At 52.7% G+C, this 19803-nt stretch overlaps 4 protein-coding genes across 4 annotated transcripts; 3 read left to right on the plus strand and 1 right to left on the minus strand.

Moving 5' to 3' along the window:
- Positions 1-349: 349 nt before the first annotated feature.
- On the plus strand, positions 350-3586 carry MAA_04926 (Sec23/Sec24 family protein; the record flags this gene model as incomplete). The annotated part of the gene is made up of 4 exons (XM_007823022.2): positions 350-1711; positions 1775-2213; positions 2272-3491; positions 3545-3586. The coding sequence occupies 4 exons, from the start codon at positions 350-352 to the stop codon at positions 3584-3586; spliced, it is 3063 nt and encodes a 1020-aa protein (XP_007821213.2).
- Positions 3587-6037: 2451 nt separating this feature from the next.
- MAA_04925 (mitochondrial chaperone BCS1) lies at positions 6038-7072 on the minus strand (the record flags this gene model as incomplete). The annotated part of the gene is made up of 1 exon (XM_007823021.1): positions 6038-7072. One exon carries the CDS (start codon positions 7070-7072, stop codon positions 6038-6040), a length of 1035 nt encoding a protein of 344 aa, XP_007821212.1.
- Positions 7073-9462: 2390 nt separating this feature from the next.
- Positions 9463-11234, plus strand: MAA_04924 (Aminoacyl-tRNA synthetase, class II (D/K/N)-like protein; the record flags this gene model as incomplete). Its single annotated transcript, XM_007823020.2, has 3 exons — positions 9463-9749; positions 9806-10025; positions 10089-11234. The coding sequence occupies 3 exons, from the start codon at positions 9463-9465 to the stop codon at positions 11232-11234; spliced, it is 1653 nt and encodes a 550-aa protein (XP_007821211.2).
- A 1411-nt stretch (positions 11235-12645) lies between these two features.
- Positions 12646-13674, plus strand: MAA_04923 (ADP-ribosylglycohydrolase family protein; the record flags this gene model as incomplete). Its single annotated transcript, XM_007823019.1, has 1 exon — positions 12646-13674. One exon carries the CDS (start codon positions 12646-12648, stop codon positions 13672-13674), a length of 1029 nt encoding a protein of 342 aa, XP_007821210.1.
- Between the last annotated feature and the right edge of the window lie 6129 nt (positions 13675-19803).

Consider the following 19803-nt stretch of genomic DNA (forward strand, 5'->3'; position numbering starts at 1 on the left):
AGGTACGGAATACGCAGTAATCGTTGACAAAAGCAGTTAATGGCCAAGTGCTCCCTGACCAAGAGCGCTGCAGGCACTGGGACCTTGACTACTGCCGGGTACTCTGTACTGCATACCTTATACCAGCTTGGGTGCCTGGTCAGGTCACTCATACACCGCGGCACTCGCCCCAGGGCCCCAGGTGCCCCCTCCTCGTCAGCCAAAACACCCTGCCAAGTCCAATCCAGCGCCACTCGAGGTCAGTCCATCTTCAAATCCACTCACGACCACCATTCACTACCTCCTTTCCCTCGGCAGAGGCTTGCCTGAGCCGCCGTCCTCTTTCACGCGCGATACGCCGTATCTCACCATGGCCGACTATACGCAATACCACGCTTTGGGCCAGGGCATCGCCGACCCCAATGATCCCAACCGTACCGCTGGTCTTGGTCAACCACCCTATCAGCAACAGCCTCCCAGTTACGGATACGGAGCTCCTGGCCCATATGCTGCTCAACCACAACAATCACCACCGCCTGCTGTGGGAGGGCCTCCGCCAGCAGGTGCTGTCTACGGAACTCCCCACGGTCAAGATGACCGAGCTTTGCAAGGTTTCCAGGGAAGCGTCGCACAGCCTGGAGCTGATGCCGGCCTGGCCTCGCAGATGGGAGCCATGAGCTTGGGTGACGGACAGACCACGATCCGCAAGAAGAAGAAGGACCGCCACGCCTACCACACAGTCGAACCGACGGGCTCTTCTCAGGCATACAATGGCATGGGGCCCCCTGGCTCCAACCCGAATCAATTCATCCCTACTGCTGCTCCAGGAACACCAGGTGCTCCAGCCTTCGGAGCTTCAGCTCAGTTTGCCGGCCCTCAGGGCACGCCTCACATGATGAACGCTGGCGAATTCCCAACTCCAGGACATTTCGGCCATGGTAATGGAAGTGCTGATGCTGCTGCCACCATCTCGACCTCTGGCCCCTCCAAGGTCTCTCTCGAGGACATGCCCAGTGTCCCCGTGTCTCGCGACTCCGTTCAACCATATTTCCTAAAGAACGTCTATCCTACCTTTGAACGCCATGTACCGCCCCCCGCGACTGTCTCCTTTGTAGCTTTCGACCAGGGAAATGCCTCTCCAAAATACGCTCGGTTGAGTCTGAACAATATCCCTGCCACCTCGGACGGCCTGCACGCCACTGGCCTCCCTCTTGGCCTCCTCCTGCAGCCCCTGGCCCCCCTCCAGGCAGGTGAGGCAGAGATTCCTGTTCTCGATTTTGGCGATGCCGGCCCTCCACGATGCCGCCGATGCCGCGCCTATATCAACCCCTTCATGATGTTCCGATCCGGCGGCAACAAGTTTGTATGTAACTTGTGTACGCACCCCAACGATACGCCCCCCGAATACTTCTGCGCCACCAGCCCGCAAGGTGTTCGTGTGGACCGAGACCAGCGACCTGAGTTGCACCGAGGCACCGTCGAGTTTGTCGTGCCCAAGGAGTATTGGACCAGAGAACCTGTTGGCTTGCGTTGGCTATTCCTCATCGATGTAACACAAGAATCATTCAACAAGGGCTTCTTGGAGACCTTCTGTGATGGCATCTTGGCTGCCCTCTACGGAGGGGAGAACCAGGAAAAGGATGAGAATGGCGAGCCAAAGAGACGGGTCCCTGAAGGTGCGAAGGTTGGATTTGTCACTTATGACAAAGATATTCACTTCTACAACATGCATGTAAGTCTTTGTGTTACTATTTTCTGCCTTGAGCTGGCCAAAGAGTTGCTAATGTCGCCTTAGCCTGGTCTGGATCAACCTCAAATGCTCATCATGCCTGATCTCGAGGACCCGTTTCTTCCTATTGGCGAGGGCCTATTCGTTGATCCTTACGAATCCAAGTCAATCATCACTTCTCTGTTGACACGGCTGCCCGAAATGTTCTCCGACGTGAAGAATCCGGAACCTGCACTGCTTGCTACACTGAATGGAGCTCTGGCAGCACTTGAGAAGACTGGTGGTAAAATCGTTTGCTCATGTTCTGCTCTGCCCACCTGGGGTCCTGGCAGGCTGTTCATGCGTGACGACGGCAATCATCCTGGAGGAGAACTGGATAAAAAGCTCTACACGACTGAGCACCCTGCTTGGAAGAAGGTGGCAGAGAAGATGGCAGCTTCTGGCATCGGCGCAGACTTTTTCCTCGCTGCTCCTTCTGGCGGCTATCTCGACATTGCTACTATTGGTACGCTTTCAATTGAGATTGACTTTGGAGTTGAATAACACGCTAACTTATTTTGTAGGCCATGTTGCGGCTACTACCGGTGGAGAGACATTCTACTATCCCAACTTCATCGCTCCACGCGACGGTCCCAAGCTGTCTGCCGAAATCAGCCACACTGTGACAAGAGAAACTGGTTTCCAAGCGCTGATGAAGGTTCGATGCTCCAATGGTCTGCAGGTGTCGGCATATCACGGCAACTTTGTGCAACATACTTTTGGGGCCGATTTGGAAATTGGTGTTATTGATTCGGACAAGGCCTTGGCAGTTTCATTCAGTCATGACGGCAAGCTGGACTCAAAGCTGGACGCCCATTTCCAGTCCGCCCTACTGTACACGACTGCCTCAGGCCAGCGCAGAGTTCGCTGCTCCAACATCATTGCTAGCGTGAGCGAAACGTCCAAGGAAGCCGGCATGCGAGAACAAGGCATCCGAGCATGCATGAAGTTTGTTGATCAGGATGCAGTAATTGCGCTGTTGGCCAAGGAAGCAGGCACAAAACTCGCGACTACTTCAAGTAACCTGAAAGACATTCGAAACTGGCTTTCCGAGCGGACCATTGATGTTTTGTCCTGCTATAGGAAACACTCGGCACAACAACATCCCGCAGGCCAGCTGGTTATGCCGGAAAGGTTAAAGGAGTTCTGCATGTATATGCTCGGACTGACAAAATGCAGGGCCTTCAAGGGCGGCATTGAGAATTCAGACAGGAGGGTCCATGAAATGCGCATGGTTCGTTCCATGGGCGCCTTGGAACTTAGCTTGTATCTCTACCCTCGCATGATCCCTCTTCACAACTTACAACCCGAGGATGGTTTTGCTGACCCAGAGACGGGCCACTTGAAAATGCCCCCTTCAATACGAGCGTCATTTTCGTGCGTCGAAGCCGGCGGTGTGTATATCGTCGACAACGGTCAGCAATGCCTCCTCTGGTTCCACTCTCAGACATCACCGAACCTGGTTGCCGACCTGTTTGGCGAAGACAAGGACTCTCTGAAGAGCCTTGATGCATATACATCATCACTACCCGTCCTGGACACTCACCTGAATGCACAAGTCCGCAACATTATCGAATTTCTCAAGACGATGCGCGGGTCCAAAGGCCTAACAATCCAGCTCGCTCGACAAGGCATTGACGGCGCCGAGTTTGAATTTGCTCGCATGCTGGTAGAGGACCGCAACAATGAGGCACAAAATTACGTGGACTGGTTGGTCCACGTGCACAGGGGAGTGCAACTCGAGGTACGTTATTCTCTGCACTCTCAGACCCCCCATTTTCAGATGTAAAACAACAGCATACTAACTATGCCACGCTGCCAGCTGAGCGGTCAACGTAAGAAAGAAAGCGAGACTGATTTAAATACCCTGTCCAACTTTACCGGACTCAGACCGACAATGTGGTAGGAGAAGAATGGTGATGAAACAAAACCGAGCGGGGGGAGCGTAAGCGGTTGTGTAACGTATACAGGCATGAATGGAGAGGGGTCCCAAAAAGAAAAGAAGAGGGTAAAATGGGAACAAAACGGAGGACTCGCAGGTGTGGCTTAATTTTGAGAAGCTGAAAAGGCGCAGAGCATAATAGGGAGCTACCGCATCATGAGTGAAATGTTTTGGGTAGGCAGTTTATACATTTTCACATGCAACACCATGACAGGACAAGACCAGCCGTACGAGGTAAAGACGTGATGTTTGGCCAAATGGACATGCACATTCTGAAACTCCTTTGGCACTTGCCGTAGGATACCACCTGGCCATGGGCCTTTTTTAATGCTAATTTTGCAGCTTCTTTGTTCCGGCTATGCTTGGAAATATTCAAGTACCCCCTCGATGAAGATTCTTGATCAAGACAGCGTCCGCCTCGGTCTGTACGTATACTATATTGTATGACGGCCTTCCTGTTCGGGGTATTGGAAAGCCCTTCTTTCCTCTCGACTGCATGGCGTTCGCGTGACCAGCAAGCAGCACAGGGCAGGCGACCTTTGGGCCGCCGGCAGCAAAGACCGGCTTGCTGGAGCAGATTGTGTGCAGCTGTGAGATGAGCACAAGGGACATACATGTTATATGCGTATGCTTGTCTCGGCGCTGCAGCCGCAGCATCGGACCGCAGGCGCGTATAGTAATACTACTAGTAAGTACGGGAGTAGTATGTACGCAGGTGCGTTGAGCACGGCGCTACAAGATCGAGCAATGAATCAGATGTACGCCGCATAGTCGAGACATGGAATTGCCAAGTGACGAGTTTGATTACTGGAGAGGGACAAACGTCTGGATTTTTCGGACAAGCAACGGCACACAGCCGACGGGCAGAGAAGAGAAAAAAGGAAAAAAAAAAAAAAAACATCGTCACAAAACAGTGTTTCGGTCTTTGCAACCGTCACATTGGGTTGGACGTGTTGTTCGCTCAGCTTGAGCCTTGAGGTGGACGACTTCACAACAACCACCTCGAGTTAGCATCAACGCATGACATGTCACGGGGGACTAATGGTGTGATATACTAGCAGGCTGCCTTACATGCTCATCGACTCGCTCGCCTCGGAATGGCTTGGCCGGCCTGGTTCTTCCTTGGAGCATTCCCTCCCGGGGCAGGACACGTCCAGGGTGAAATCTGACAAAGACACGAACCAGTGGCAATGGACATGGACGTGGACGTGGACGTGGACGTGGGCATGGGCATGGCGCAGCAGAGGGTGTGTGATGGAGGACTAGTTGCAAGGCAGGGAGTCGAACGCGAAAGGGGTGGTATAATGTCTCAGGACTCATGACTGAAATGGACCAACATCAACGGCAATGGCGGGCGTTTCTGACACTAGCTTCCAGTCATGGCCCTGTGGCAATCGAATCACAGTGCAGTTATAAGGTGTCAGAAGTCAGAAGCAAGAGTCGAGTGAGATGTGGTCAACCGGCCTATGTATTTGCAGAAATGTGCCGGGGCGCGTTTTTGTGGGGTGTGTGCATGTTTGAATTATGTCTATTTGATAATCTCGACGGCTTGATGTCATGTCTGGTCAGCCTGGCCAAGGGCTTTGGTCTGCAATGACGATTTCAACTTCACATCCAGAGTGACATGACCCACCACCCCTTATGTGTCAAATGTGTGTTCCAGTTGACCGGGGGAAAAAAGAACCAACTGATTTCATCGTCAACTTGGTCAAGCAGCCAATCGTACTCTTGTACTGTAAGGGCTGCATGCAGGACAGAACAAGGGCTTGTTTCGTCACCAGCACGACCCGAAGGAGAAACCAGCCATCATCTAGTGCACAGATGCCGTCCACTGACGTTGTAATGAGAAAATAGAGAAGAAACAAGAACGAATGACCCGACAGGAAAGATATGCTCTTGAAGCTGCATACGTGCAACGAAGCCTCAAGCCGCGGAGGGGTCGACGACAATTAACACTATTGCGACACATGCAAAGTCAACGATTCACGACTAAACAGTCTTGACTGAGTATGCCGGTGGTGACCCCGCTTGTTTTTGTTTTTGTCTTTGTTAATCAAATTACCGACATTTATATCAAACATGCTGGACTCGCCTAGACGTTAGTCGCCAGAGGCAAAAGTTTGAGAAACATGCCCAGTGTTGCAACAGCCAAGGGTGACGAAAAGGGGAGAACAAGAAAGAAGGGCAGAAGGAGAGAGATGTCATTGAGAACCGAAGACTATTACAGAGTTCAAACAACAAGCTGTGGTTGAGCATGGCCACCGTTCGATATCAGGTGTATTGAGGATAGTCCCACCTGCTGTAGTGCTCTTCGGTGTGCATAATCCCCATTTAAAGACTCCAATTCTTCAACTTGTAATCATGTCTAGGCCATAGCGTGGATCTCTAGCGGAGAGAACACGCACAATCTCCGCGTGGCCAAAGGCCATTTGGAAAATAGCCATATCTGTTGCCAAATTTGTAGAAGATCCTTGCGAGAATCCAGCAGGGGCCGGGGCGTTGCCACGCGACTTGAGCTTGCTGCTCCCCCCCTTTTTGTCCTTTCTTGCCATCTCGTCCCAAATGAAGCGTGTAGTACTTTGTGAAGGGTCCTCAAAAGCAAAGACAACGTATTTGAATTGTCCCCGAAGGTCTGGGTCGAAGAGCAATACATCCCGCCAGAGCTCGGCAACTTCCTGGGGTGGATTCCGACAGCTATTACCCAGGCCAAAATCCCCCACGACAACTCGATCATAGTTGTTGTAAAGGCAGACGCGAAGAGCGCCGCGAATCTTTTCTCTCATCATGTCTCGTTCTTCTGCAAACGAGTACATAGTCCCGTTCTCTTTCAACTTCGGCCATCGAGTCGGTGGGACAGATACAACAGGCAAGTCATACAAGCGCCCAAGTCTCTCGTAATGATCATGGGGTCCTCGATAAACGACAACAGCATCAGAAAGAATACCCCCAGTGGACGGAATAGGATAATTTGATGGTACTTGTGTGTTTGGCCAAGGACTGCTCAGCGTTGCAGAAAGGTTGCTTCGACGGCAAAGCTTCTCTTCGTACCCAGAGCATCCCGTTTCCCAATCCCCTCCGGGGCGGCGTTCGTTGGCAGCGCAGATAAAAGGAATTCTGACTCTAGAGCCCTCAGTGGTCTGACTGTCAGCCGCGGCATGGTTAATGGCAATCATAACTGGGTCTCCAGCTTCTATGCGGAAAACAGGAGGGTTGGTGCTGAGATTCCGGCGTATAATGGCGAGCTCGGCGGGCTGCCGGTACAAAATCGAGTACGGAGGAAACATCTCGGCGTAGTTGGCATTTACCATTGGGATGAAGTTCCTCTTGGTGTCAGCTGCCACCTCAGACGGCTTTACCCGGCTGGATTTTGCTCCCGGAGCCATAACGAGAGCTGGTATTTAGTTGAGATTGACAAATATGTATTGGTGCCAGAGAGACAATGTTCAGCTGTGCACATATGTGAACTCGTGGTGAGTTGATACATGGACGAGTGAAGCCGAAAAGCCGGACTTTATATGCTCCAAGTGCCGTCTTGTTTGGCGGGACCTCAATGAAGGCGTAATGACCAAGCTATTCTGAGGGATTGTCATATAGGGCTCAGGAGAGGTCGATAAGCGTGAGCGTAGCTCGACAAATTCGTGTGACCCTATAAATGAAAGATCTGAATCACTTGCTTGGAACACCTTCATCTAGAGGCGAGGAATGGAAGACATGACCTTGGCCAAGAAACGAAGGACGAGACGAAGTTGGACGGTAGACAACAAAGAGCGAGAGCTGGTCCCAGCCCGTTTTACCCGCGTCGCTCGACTTGCCTAATTCTACGGTGGGGAGACGGTGTCTTGCCAGCAAGACATAAAGTGCTGGCAATACCACGAGCCCGAGGGTACCAAAGTCCCGGTAGGCTGAAGACCCATGGGGTTGCATTCACAGCACGGAACAATACGTCGCGGCGGCATTGCTGTTTACTGCGTCTGTCGTAGGTGCGATTCCGCTTGATACATTGCAGCGGTAAGGACCCCAGGGCCCAAACAGCTGCAGACATCTCAGACATAAGAGTCCCACGGAGATGGCGTCCCCTCGCCTCTGCATTGCTGAGTCCCAAGGGCCACATCGATGATGTGGGTGGCAGGCACATCAAGGGTAGCCGAGAATAAGACCCTGGTAGCAAGACAAGGCCAGAAGTGAGGGCTCAGCCGGATGATTGCTACGCGGCAAAGCGGCCACTTGGTTAGCAGTCCGATCTGTGACACCTCATCTCGCCTTTGTCCAACAAAATACTATCATGGATCTGGCAGCCACACTTGTGTGGAGATATGGAGACTCGGGAGAACTATTTGACTTCCATGCTGGCATTTGTTAATTGCCGATATCCAAGGGACTACTCCGTAGGCTGTGGCACGAAGACAACCGGCGGGCCAGGCGTGTGGTAAGCCCAGTTGAGAAATGATCTGAGACATATTAAGACACAAAGGAAGATAAACGACAAAATTAGGGCACAGCCGCAGGAAGACTTGCGAGCAGGTTGCCAAAATGTACTCGGCACTCTGTACGGAGTACTTTTCCTCGGTACTCTATTATAAGGACCGGAGCTTCGCCATGGTGGCAATGACAAGCACCGTTCAGGACTGAGAGCTGAGAGCTGAGAGCTGGGCGTTGGGCGTTGGTCGAGATCGAGTATCCAATACCACGACTCGCCATGGTAGAGACACATGAGAGAGGCCAGTAAGGAGACGTTCGGCGGCACCTGGATGTGATGAAGTCGCATCCAAGACCCCTCAAGACCGTTGGAGCATGCTCAGCAGGCCAATGCGGTGATTGTGTGTTCGTGAGCAGTGAAACAAGCGGGGGAGGTAGAAATTAGGTTGATCCACGAGCCCCGACGGGATGATGCTCGAGTCGAAATGGTGCTGCCCAATCTTGTACAGCGCACGGAGACGAATGGATGAACGTGGACGCGTCTCTGGCTTCCCACCTTCTCGATTGACGCTTTATTGCTGGTCGTGGAAGGTCCAATCTGGTTCTGGGATAGGGCAAGCGAAGATAAGCCAGTGCCAAAGGGCGTACTACCGTACTACCTACTTACGGAGTACATACCTCTAAGTAACCTAGGTACGGTAGGCATCGAGTGCATGGGGAACGACATCTGGGACGATGGAGGGACCATGAAGGGACCATGGCGGGACTTTAGAGTAGACGCATGGTAGCGTGTTAGGCGTGTAGTGGCACTGTAATGGCAGTGTAGAAGAACGGGTCGCGTGGCCAAGGGCCCAAGGCTCTTTCCATATCACACCAAAAACCACACATGCCCGGTCCAGGTGCGATGTGGCAGCTCCCGTACCGCAATGACGGGAAGGTGCGAGCGAGTTATTACCAAGTTGCAGCGTCGCCAGGTACGCGACACGACCGTGCACCTTGATGTGCGATATGATGTACCAGGCCCTTTGACGCTGGCCGGATATGTCCCGGCTCTGTCTCCGGCCCTGCTCCCGGTGCCTGGCGTTGGTCCTTCGCTTGCAGCTCTGACCCACCCGATCGCATCACATCCAGGGACATCGACTTGCCGTCCGCAAAAGTCATGTCGATTCTCACAACCTGGGCTCATCCCCGAGCTGCCTGATGTCTTTTATCACTCCTTCGCTTTGTGACTCAGGGCTAGCAATAGACCAGAGCCATCTGGAGTGGCGTGTACGAGAGTAATTGACACCATTCGGCAACTCAACCCGAGGCCGTCCGCGCAAATTTGGGCAACCTTGCTTGGTGCCAGGCCAGCGTCATGAGGTCGACTCTCTTGCCAAGATTCGCGAGCCATCGCCACACCATACAGATTTCGCGCTCCAGGCAGAGATGTTACTCCGCAAGGGTTATTGGCGAGTCCCAACCGCTCATCAAAACGGTGGCAGATCTTAGGGCCTGGCATCCCGAAACCAATGTTCCGGATGTCCAACTGTGCGGATGGGTACGCTCTGTCCGTAAGAGCTCAGGGGCTCGTTTTGTCGACATTACAGATGGATCCTCTATGCGTCCGGTCCAAGTTGTTGTCGATAAGGCATTGGCAGCAGAGTAAGTTGCTCTACAACTATCCTTCTGCACAGTCTGCTATGCTAACCTGGATAAAGCATACGACCTGGTTCTGCTGTTTGTCTGCAGGGACGGTGGCACAATGCAGCTGATATGAAGCAACCCAGCACAGAAGGATCTTCTGTCTCAGATATCTCCTCTCAACATACTCAGTCTGTATCCGGAGCGGATGGAATGGAGCAAGGCGCTGGGAGACCCCCAACGATTCAAGAGCTCCAAGTTGACGAAGTCAAAGTCCTCGGCGTTTCTGATCCGCAAGTGAGTCGATTCCAGCTGATACTGATCGCCATCAAGTGGCACGCTAACATTGCGTCTGCCAAGACTTATCCAATCCAGAACAAGTATCAGACCCCAGAGAGCTTGCGCTACATTTCGCATCTACGGTCTCGGACACCACTCAATTCCACGCTCCTCCGTCTAAGATCTGATGCTACTTTCATTCTCACTCAATTCTTTTTTAACCAAAAGTTTCAGCAGACGCATCCTCCAATCATCACCTCTTCTGACTGCGAAGGCGCTGGTGAAGCATTCACCGTCAAGACTGGCTCAAAGGCGGAATTCTTCAGAGATCCCAAATATCTAACCGTCTCAACTCAACTTCACCTTGAGGCCCTGGCACAGTCTCTTGGGGACGTGTGGACCCTCTCTCCCACATTTAGAGCTGAACAAAGTGACACATCCCGTCACTTGAGCGAGTTTTACATGCTCGAAGCCGAGATGAGCTTTGTTAACGATATGAATGAGGTTATGGATCTCGTTCAGAGTATGCTGAAGAATCTTGCGCAAGGCTTAAAAGGATTGCGGGCTGCAAATGAACTCGTGCAGAATAGACTAGACTCTCGAGACCCCGCCGAACGGCTTGCCTTTGCAGACTTGGTTGAGCAAGAAGAACTCGACCGTCGGTGGACGGGCTTGCTCTCTCCGAGTCAGTGGCCCAGAATAACTTACACCGAAGCCATTGAGCGGCTACAACCTGTTGCCAACCAGTTCGAGCACAAACCCATATGGGGCAGTGGCCTTCAATCCGAGCATGAGAAATATCTAGCCAAGGAGATAGGGTTTGACAAGACAAACAATGCTTATCTCCCAGTCTTTATCACCCAGTATCCCCGCGAGATCAAGGCCTTTTACATGCTTCGCTCAGCATCGTCCCCACCACAAGGCGAAACGGTCGAGTGCTTCGATCTGCTAGTGCCGAGTCTTGGAGAGCTGGCTGGAGGTTCAATGCGCGAGCATCGCTTATCCGAGCTTGAGGATAATATGAAGTTACACGGATTAGAGGTGCCTGGCAAGAGGCAGGACAGGAGCAGCGGCCTGGGCTGGTATCTGGACCTGAGACGCTGGGGATGTCCTCCACATGGGGGATTTGGCCTAGGCTTTGATCGCTTGCTCAGCTATTTGACAGGTGTGGCGAATGTTCGGGACGTGGTCCCATTTCCACGCCATTACCAGCGATGCGATTGCTAGGACAGAGGTTTGATATGCTCAGATTACCGGCGAAAATACCACTGGCAACCTTTGCCAGGCGAGGTATAAGGGCCGAGAGTCTCGGCCGATTCCCGGTTTCGCGTCAATTGTGCCGTGATGCGGTTCGGCAACGAGGTCATTCTCACGGGAACGACTCACTAAGCTTAACAACGTGTATTACCATGCCTTGTTTGTGACGCGGCTACAGCACGAGGCGAGCAGATGTTAGTGCGGTGACACGACAGACGACAGACGGGACTAGTGGCATGACTTTTGATAGCATGATAGTCCATCCGCCGGTCACACAGGTCTGCAGACATCTGTTCCGAAGGCAGGGAGTCGGCTCAGATGTCGAAGCGAAGTGCCAATCTCGGTTATTGCTGTTGAGCCGCAGAACGAGCTTCGGAGGTGCCTTCATATTATGACTTTTTACTTTTCGGAATGTACAATAACAGAATTTACCAACTGTAACAAAATAGACGTGGGACTAGTCGGTATTGTTGTTTAGATCTGCTTGGAATATCGTCGTCAACGGTAGGGGTCTGTTCTCTGATACTGGCATAAACGCATATCTGTATACTAGATGAACACGCATAGACTCACTCCGACTCAACGTTAATATGGATAACATTAAGTGTATCTCAACCCTGGACAGACTTGACGGGGAATAATAATCTGGCCAAAAAGTGGCTTTGTCGCAGATACAAGATGGAGAAGGAGCTTGATGCTGCAAATCTAGATGGGAGATTACGCGGTTGCTTCAGGTTCATACTAGGATTACTGCACAATACTCTTGGTATAGAGAATGTCAAGTACTACAGGGATATGTTACAAGGAAATAATTGAATATATTCTGTCAACTCATATTCAATGCCTGTTGCATTTGGACATGCTCGCTCACATGGTAAGTGATCCAACGTAATTCAACTACATATTTCATCCCCAACAAGAAGGTACCCTTCTAAAAAAAAAGGAAAAAAGAAAAACACTGAACCCATAAATCTTTCTACAAAACTTCAACTTTGAAGGCGCCTCTGCACCGCGTGTGCGTCAATCCGTTGCGAGGGCTTTGGAAGCGTAACCGCGGCTTCATCTCGATAACTCCAAGAAGCACCTTTACACAATTCTTATTCGTGGCCCCGTCAGACTCGCACCGATTGATTCCCAACGGCACCGAGTCCATCCCCAGCCTTCAAGACACGCTGAGAATAAACAGTCAAAATCTTGTACTTTTCGTCTCAGAGGCTCACAGAATCATGTCATCCCACCATCGCTCAGCCGCAATGCCCAGCAGGCAACCACCTCAACTCGGTATACCTCGTCGCCTTCCACCTCGCCCCGTCTCCATTCCCTCCTGAACAACCACCCATCAAAAGACACAAACAGACATACAAGACGCTCCAAGGACCACATGGCGATGCCCGTCCAGGCCGCGCTGGCCCTCACAGGACGCCAATCCAAAGTAGTAGGCGCTCTCCTCGCCCTCCACGCAGGCGACTCCCTCGGCGCCAGCGTCGAGTTCGAATCCCACGCCCAAATACGCACCCGCTACCCCCACGGCCTTCGCGACATCATCGGCGGCGGGCCCTTCTCCTGGCCCGCCGGCCACGCCACCGACGACACAGACATGACGCGCGGCGTGGTGCTCGCATACCGCGCCGCCCGCGGCAGGCCGGGCCAGGACGTCGCCGTGCTGGCGGGAAACAACTTCCTAGACTGGTACACGGGCAACTGGCCAGGCAGGAAGCCCGGCTCGCGGCCGGCGGACATGGGAGCCGCGACCATGGCAGGGCTGGACAGGTTCTCCTCGACGCGGGATCCCGACCGCAGCGGCGCGGGGAGGGGGAGCGCCGGCAACGGCAGTCTGATGCGGTGCTTGCCCACGGGGCTGTTCCAGCGCGACCCGGATAGGCTGGTGAGGGAGAGCGTGCGGATCAGCAGCATCACGCACGACGACGAGAGGTGCACGCTCTCGTGCGCCGTGTACAATCGCATCGTGGCGGCGCTGATACGGGGCACGGCGCCGGGGAGCGCCGTCGAGGCCGGGCTAGTTCTGGCGGAGAGGCTGCAGGGCGGGCACGGGCTCGTCTCGCAGGCCGTCGAGCTGGGCAGGAGGCTGAGCGTCGAGCGGATGGCGAGGCATGGCCCTGACGCGGCGGAGATGAAGGGCTGCTGTAGCGGGTATGTGCTGGAGACGTTGGCGGTGGCGGTTGCCGCTGTTTTGGACAAGAGGAGCTTGGAGGACGTGCTGGTTGATGTGGTGAGGATCGGGAGGGATACTGACACGAATGCTGCGGTGGCCGGCGGCTTGTTGGGAGCCAGGGATGGCGTTGAGGCTATTCCGGCGAGGTGGAGGGACTTGTTGCAGTTTGGGGAGGAGTTTGCGAGGATCGGGGTTGAGTTAACGCCGGCGTGGGAAGCTGTTGATTCTGCTCATTAAATGCTGCTTACGTCGGGTTTGAGAGGCTTGGTGTTGAAAATATTTGACTTGCTCTACCCGGCAAAATCCTCTGAGACTGGCGGCTCGGTATATTTGTGGCAACTGACATGATCCTCGAGCCATTTACTTGAAGATTCGTAAAAGTGTGTCTATAATCTATTCCGCGACTGTCATGTATGGTAGCCTCAGATTAGTCCTTTCATGCTCCCCTTATCATGAATATTGGTCGTCGGTCGTAAAAGTCGTCCCTATTCCACCATCCAGGAGCTCATAGCAACCACAACTACGGCCATGTCATCCGCCAGCACCCAAGTATCCTAAGCTTAAATTAACAGCCGCCACCGCCGCTGCCAACCATCATTCAAACCGTCAACGGTCAAGTTATGACGTGGCTTGCCGTCCGCGGAGATGGCTCACCCGGGCCACCTCGGGGCCAACAGCCTATGATACATTTTCGAGCACGGTACCACCATGAACCGACATCAAGCTCAATCAACAACCATAAGATAAGAACTGAAAATAGATGCAAGCCGCAAAGTTAATCTTGCAGCGTGTTTCATCAACACCCCGTATAGACGAGCATCCATCGACGCCGTCGACGACATGATGGGGCACATGTCTCTCATGGAAGTTCCCAAACAGAAAGCTCAAGAGCGAAATGGCCAGACTAGACTGCCTAGGTAGGTAGGTCGTCAGTCGGGGGGGATCGCTGTGGTGTGGGAGTTCAGACTGATATGGATAGATCTGCGAATACTCCATGCAGAGAGGCAATATCGGAGAAGGCAGGGACGCCGGTCGGCACGATATAGCCGCTTCATCAGCAGTTTTCTGGTTCCCATTTCGTCATGTTCATCAACATATAGTAGAACCAGAAGAGGTGTAGGTCTAAACCAGCCTCGACCCTCGACAATGTGTAACGGTAGCAGAGAACTCACGGCACATAACTCCACAAAGTACCGGCGCACAAAGTGTCTCCGCCAGAGTTGGAAGCGTACTGTAGATAAGGCCCGTCTTTTGCGAGTCACTCCAGATGTCCATGCATCCCCAGCCGGGGAGGGTGTCGAAGCCGATTGCATGCAGCCCAAACCGCACGGAACTGGCGTGCCGACACATCCGCCTTGTCAAAAGGCTTTCTAAGGTTGGCGAGCCTATGGGTAATGGGTAATGGGTAATGGGCCCCCTGTGATGGAACAATAACTCTGCGGCGAGACCAGCAGTTCAGTTCCATACCGGAGCGCTGCCTCCGTTGTCGGTTGCCATTTTCGGTTTTACCCGTCCTCGTCGGGTTTGTCTTGCTCTGGCCACTCGCTGCGGACCGAGGAGAAGAAATGAGAAAAACGAAACATGCAGTCGCTGTCTTGACGGGCGGCCGAGTGTTGGGTACGGAGTAGAGGGAGACGGTCGCCTTCGTGATATGCAACCTCCCGCGTCTGGTAGAACTTTGGTGTTCCGGACTGAGATACTCTGGCTTGTGTTATCGGTTGCTATTGTAGCCATGTATTGGTGGATTTTCTGTTTTGGCCATGTAGATTCTGCGACTGCCCTCCCCCCTTTTTTTTTTATTTTTCTTTTTTTTTTACTTCCTGCTGTGATATTCACAAAAGTTGATAAACAAATAACCCAATCCCACCCAAGAAACATCCGTCTATAAATAAATCAGCATCGAAACCGGAGCCGATATTTTCCCTTTCCCACTTGACACTGGTGTCAGGTCAAGCCTCTCCCTCCTCTCCTTTGCACACCGCGTCTCTTCGGAGTATATTGGGCTGCATACCCGGGAGCCTCGGCTTGTGGCTTTGTCCGGTGTCCAGTTGTGTGACTCAACCAAAACAACGACATTAAATGAAACGCCTCGGGTTGCTTGTATTCTTCTTATTCAAGTCTATTCCAGGAGGGTGCTTGGTATTGAACCACGCGGTTCCTAAGGAACTCAGTCGCTTGAGCCATACAAGCCATGGCTGTGACGCCGCTCCTGTGAATCATGAGATTTACCCCAAGTACAGCTCTCGGATCGGCAAGGTTTTGCCGATCACTCACAACTGAGATATGCCAAAGTTGCTGTCGTGATAAGGTTTAGTTATCAGCCCGTAGGTTCCGACTATGTCGATGAAATTAGAGTCTAGGGTGCTTCATTCGAGAATCAAACGCAATGCCTGAGCCGCTGCCGTTTTGGGCAAACTGCCCGGATAAAACACGTCACTTCGAAACTCTAGAGTGCAGCTTGGTGCCAGAATGGTTACAGTTCCAGGCTGCTTTCTAGTTTCGCAAAGTGCCTGGCCCTTTACACGAGAAATACCACCCAACCAACCATCCTACGACGGCACCAACTTTGAGCACGGCCGTGCCCATTGACGGCGAGAGAGACAAATGTCGGCTTTTTTGGTTCGTCTTTGTGCTGGGATTTGTAATGGATTCATTTGACACATGCATCCATGCATGTTTGTGTAGTGTTCGGCAATTGGCTTTGTGCAGCCTGCATGTTTCACTTATTGGTCGTTGTCTGCAATCAACCTAGTCCTACTATACTAGTACTGTGTGTCACTTTGACTGGAGATGCCGGACAAGAATGTTTTGGCCGTGAGACTCTTGTAGTATGCGCCGAGCTATTGTCTGTAAAATGACAAGTGCCTTGTCGGTGTGCCGCCGGTCGAGCAGGCTGGCGTATCAAACAAAGGTGGTGAAACAAGCTCCGGGCCATGGATCGACATGGAAAATAGCATCTCCATGGACGGTGTGGCCGGTGAACGAGGGCCATGCTCTGTGGCTCTCTGTACATAGCAGCACCGGTGGGTTCCCAAGCACAAGCAAGACACGGCGACGAGGCTTATCGAGTGCATGAGCCCATGTTAAGCTTGCCTGTGTGTGTCTTCGTACTTTTAAGAGTCACAATAAGCATATCTCCCAGGTGTGAGGCCACAAGGGTCCTGCGCCATCTAAGCTCATGGAGCACCACGGGAGCAACAAGGACCACCCCTTTTGGTTCTGGACTCACATGTGGCGCTGGTCATCAAGGTTTTCTTGGGATTGCTTGGGGTGCAGCAGCTAGCTCCCTCGACATGTTTTAGGGAGACATGCTGAGCATGGCCAATCTGGGGATGACCGGGGCTGAGGCTATTGGCCACGAGCCGTCCACAACGGATGAATCGGCAACGGTTGGCTCGGACCATTCTCTTTTGAGCTCTTCATCACGGTGGGTTTCTTTCTTTCTTTCGGCGTGTGTGATCGACGACGTCGCCCTTGCTGACGATCCGGTGCCAAGGTACGTACGGAGTACTCGTCGCTCGTGTCCTCGCTGCGCCCACAGTCCCGTAACCACCGAGGTGACTCGGGGCAGTGCAGCCTGCAGACGGCAGGTAGCAGCCGGCTTCAGAATCCAAAGTCAAAAAGCCAACCTGTCCTTCACCCTCGGCCGGTTGTGGGTGCAACTAGATAAACAACAAGAACAAGCAAGGCCAACGTCAGTGCCAAAACGCAAATCCAACGGAAAAGTGGGCTGGTTGCTGACCAGGTGGGTGCTGGGGTATTTTGGATCTGGGCCATTCCAGCTGGAAGCCGTAAAAGAGTAGGAGTACATATACTTCGCACGAAGGGGCAAAAAAAGAGAAAAGTAAATAAAAACTGACAAAACTCGCAGGCCAGCTACTCTGTGCTCCGGACAATACTGCGCAGTCAATAATCGCGCAGAGAACACCATGTCGGTAAGCACTGACAGACCGTGCTCCGCCACCTTGGATGAGTTGGATGAGAGATGCAACGGCAAACGGACAGAACAAACAGCAAAGCATAAACCGCAAACAGGCCGCGTCGCACGAAAGGACGACTCCAGACGATCACGACGGCCGCCACACAAGCTTCGGGAATAAAGCTTGTGTCCGCCCCATAAAACCTTTTACTAGTCTTTCCATGATCCAGCGCCTGCTCCACGCACACCCCCTCCAACGAACGGAGTAGCAACTGCTCTTTGACTCCCAGACGCCCTCGTTCTCACCCCACACGTTATCCACAGGAGGCTGCAGTAGTAAGCAGGGATCCCTAGACGCCAAGCCGCCAAGTCGGTTCAGACGGCATCTTAAGCGTGGCCAAGCTTTACGTCGTTCCGTGCACCTTATCTGTCTTTTCTTCTTTCCTGGCCCTGGCACTGGCCCATGAGTGGCCCAAACCTGGCCGTCATACCGGTGCTACAGTGCGACGCGTTGGACGCACGGGTGAATAAAAATTCCGTTCAGCCAATCCACATGAGCCATTTGGATTAAAATGAAAAAAACATTCTACTCGGGTACTCCGTGTCTTGGTTGTTGAAATGACTCCCCAGCCAGCCGCAACGAGGCGTTCAATAGCCAAGACCTGAGAGTCCCATAACGTGCTACGAGGCTAGCAACCTATTGTGTTGTATGTATGCCCCATTCTGCTCCTATGTAATCCCTTTCTTTAGGCTGAATAGATGGCAGCGATCGCGGAAAACACCGTATACACATGTACAAAGCATGGCAATCGACAGTTAGCTCAGGGCCGCGAATAGTCGCAAACGGTCGTACTGGCGCCAATAATTTGGACCCGTTTGCTTAGCCAGTCTGTCTCATCACACACGGTGCGAATTGTAATTTTCTTGCCAAGCCTAGTGGCTTGCAACGCTTAAATTCATGCTTAAACGCCCGAGTCGCACTGGACGAGAGCGCAATTGAGGGGCCAAGGGCGCCGAGTTAGCCGTAGCGTGTCGCTCGGCCAATTTCCACCCCCTTACCCCCCCCTCCGCTTCGCTCTTGCCTTGGTTCGTTTACACCATGTCCATGGAACGGACCACATTAATATGGTAATTGTGAAAGTTCCTATTGATGCTTACATTTAGCCGCTGCCACACGAGCTTAGCATCGCGTGCAAAGACAGATACGTAATGTCGTCGCCGTTAACCCACGTAAATGCGTCTTTTGTTCGGATGGTGCCAAGTGTGCCGAGGTGCCTAGTTTGCTTGCTTGCCTTGGCTCGCTATGCGACTCTGTACAACAGGCGAGCGGAGCCTCTCAGCCCTCCAAAGGAACCTCGAGGACATATGTACATATGTACGGAAGAAGGATTACTTGGCATTGGGTTATTAGCTGGTATGGCCTGTGCTTGGAGACTGGCGCCATTATGCACGAGGGCTTAAACGTTGTCGTTTGATGTTGACCACCAAGCAGGCAATGGCCCGCGGAGTCATCCTGAACAAGACGGCCTGGGAAGGATGAAAAAAGTAAAAAAAACCTAAAAGGAGGCTGAAGATCAGAACCTTTTTTTTTTTTAATTTATCGACCCAGTGTTTTTGGTACGGAGTCGCTTGGAGGGGTGTACAAAGCGAGCCGATTACCCGTGTTCTAGGCAGAGGCGAGAGCTGCTGTAAACCAACAGCTTATCTTGTGTTTTTCAATTTTTTTTTTTTTTAATGTCGTGGTGATTTCACAAGGTAGCAGAGCATGCTGTGGAAGCATGCCGCCATGTTGTACGCCATGCTGTCTCCGATGCAGTTCCATTGCACAGGGCCAGGACACAGTGACCTGCATCACTGACGCCGGGCGGTGCGTTTGAGGGCTGCTTTAACTCTAGATGTGTGTATTACTGAGAGCTTGACGGAGAGATGCCGTCGGAGCCGGCTCGGCATGCCTCCGACGTCATAATGGCACCTGATTCTCACTAGCTCCGTCTCGGCGTGCGGACATGTTGGCGACCGCACTGCCATCCCTCAGCCTGAGGATGAGGAGCATTGACCCTTGGGTCCTTGGCTCGAGTAAATCACGATTGAAACCGCTCGCTCAGCACGACCGCCGGAGTCTCGGGGTTGATCCAAATGGTCCTCGGCCTGCTTCCAGGACTAAGCGCCATTGTAATATGCTTTGCCCGATGCGGCAGGAGCTGTACAGTACCTGCTCGAGTACGGAGTCCGGAGTACTCGAATTGCATCGTACATAATAGGCGCGCGAGGGCCGCTTAACCAAGCTCCTCCGCATGTATGTACATACATACGTACCTGAGATCAGGGCACACGCCTATTAAGGTAAGCTTTGGGTTACCTCGCTGTCCCGCCCCATTCTCACGACCCTTGGCCCTGCTCCGGCATCTTGTCCAAGACACCAAGCATCCGTCTTGGCCTCATTCATC

Source organism: Metarhizium robertsii (genome assembly GCF_000187425.2).
Source record: "Metarhizium robertsii ARSEF 23 chromosome Unknown MAA_Scf_1, whole genome shotgun sequence".
Taxonomy (NCBI): Eukaryota; Fungi; Ascomycota; class Sordariomycetes; order Hypocreales; family Clavicipitaceae; genus Metarhizium; species Metarhizium robertsii.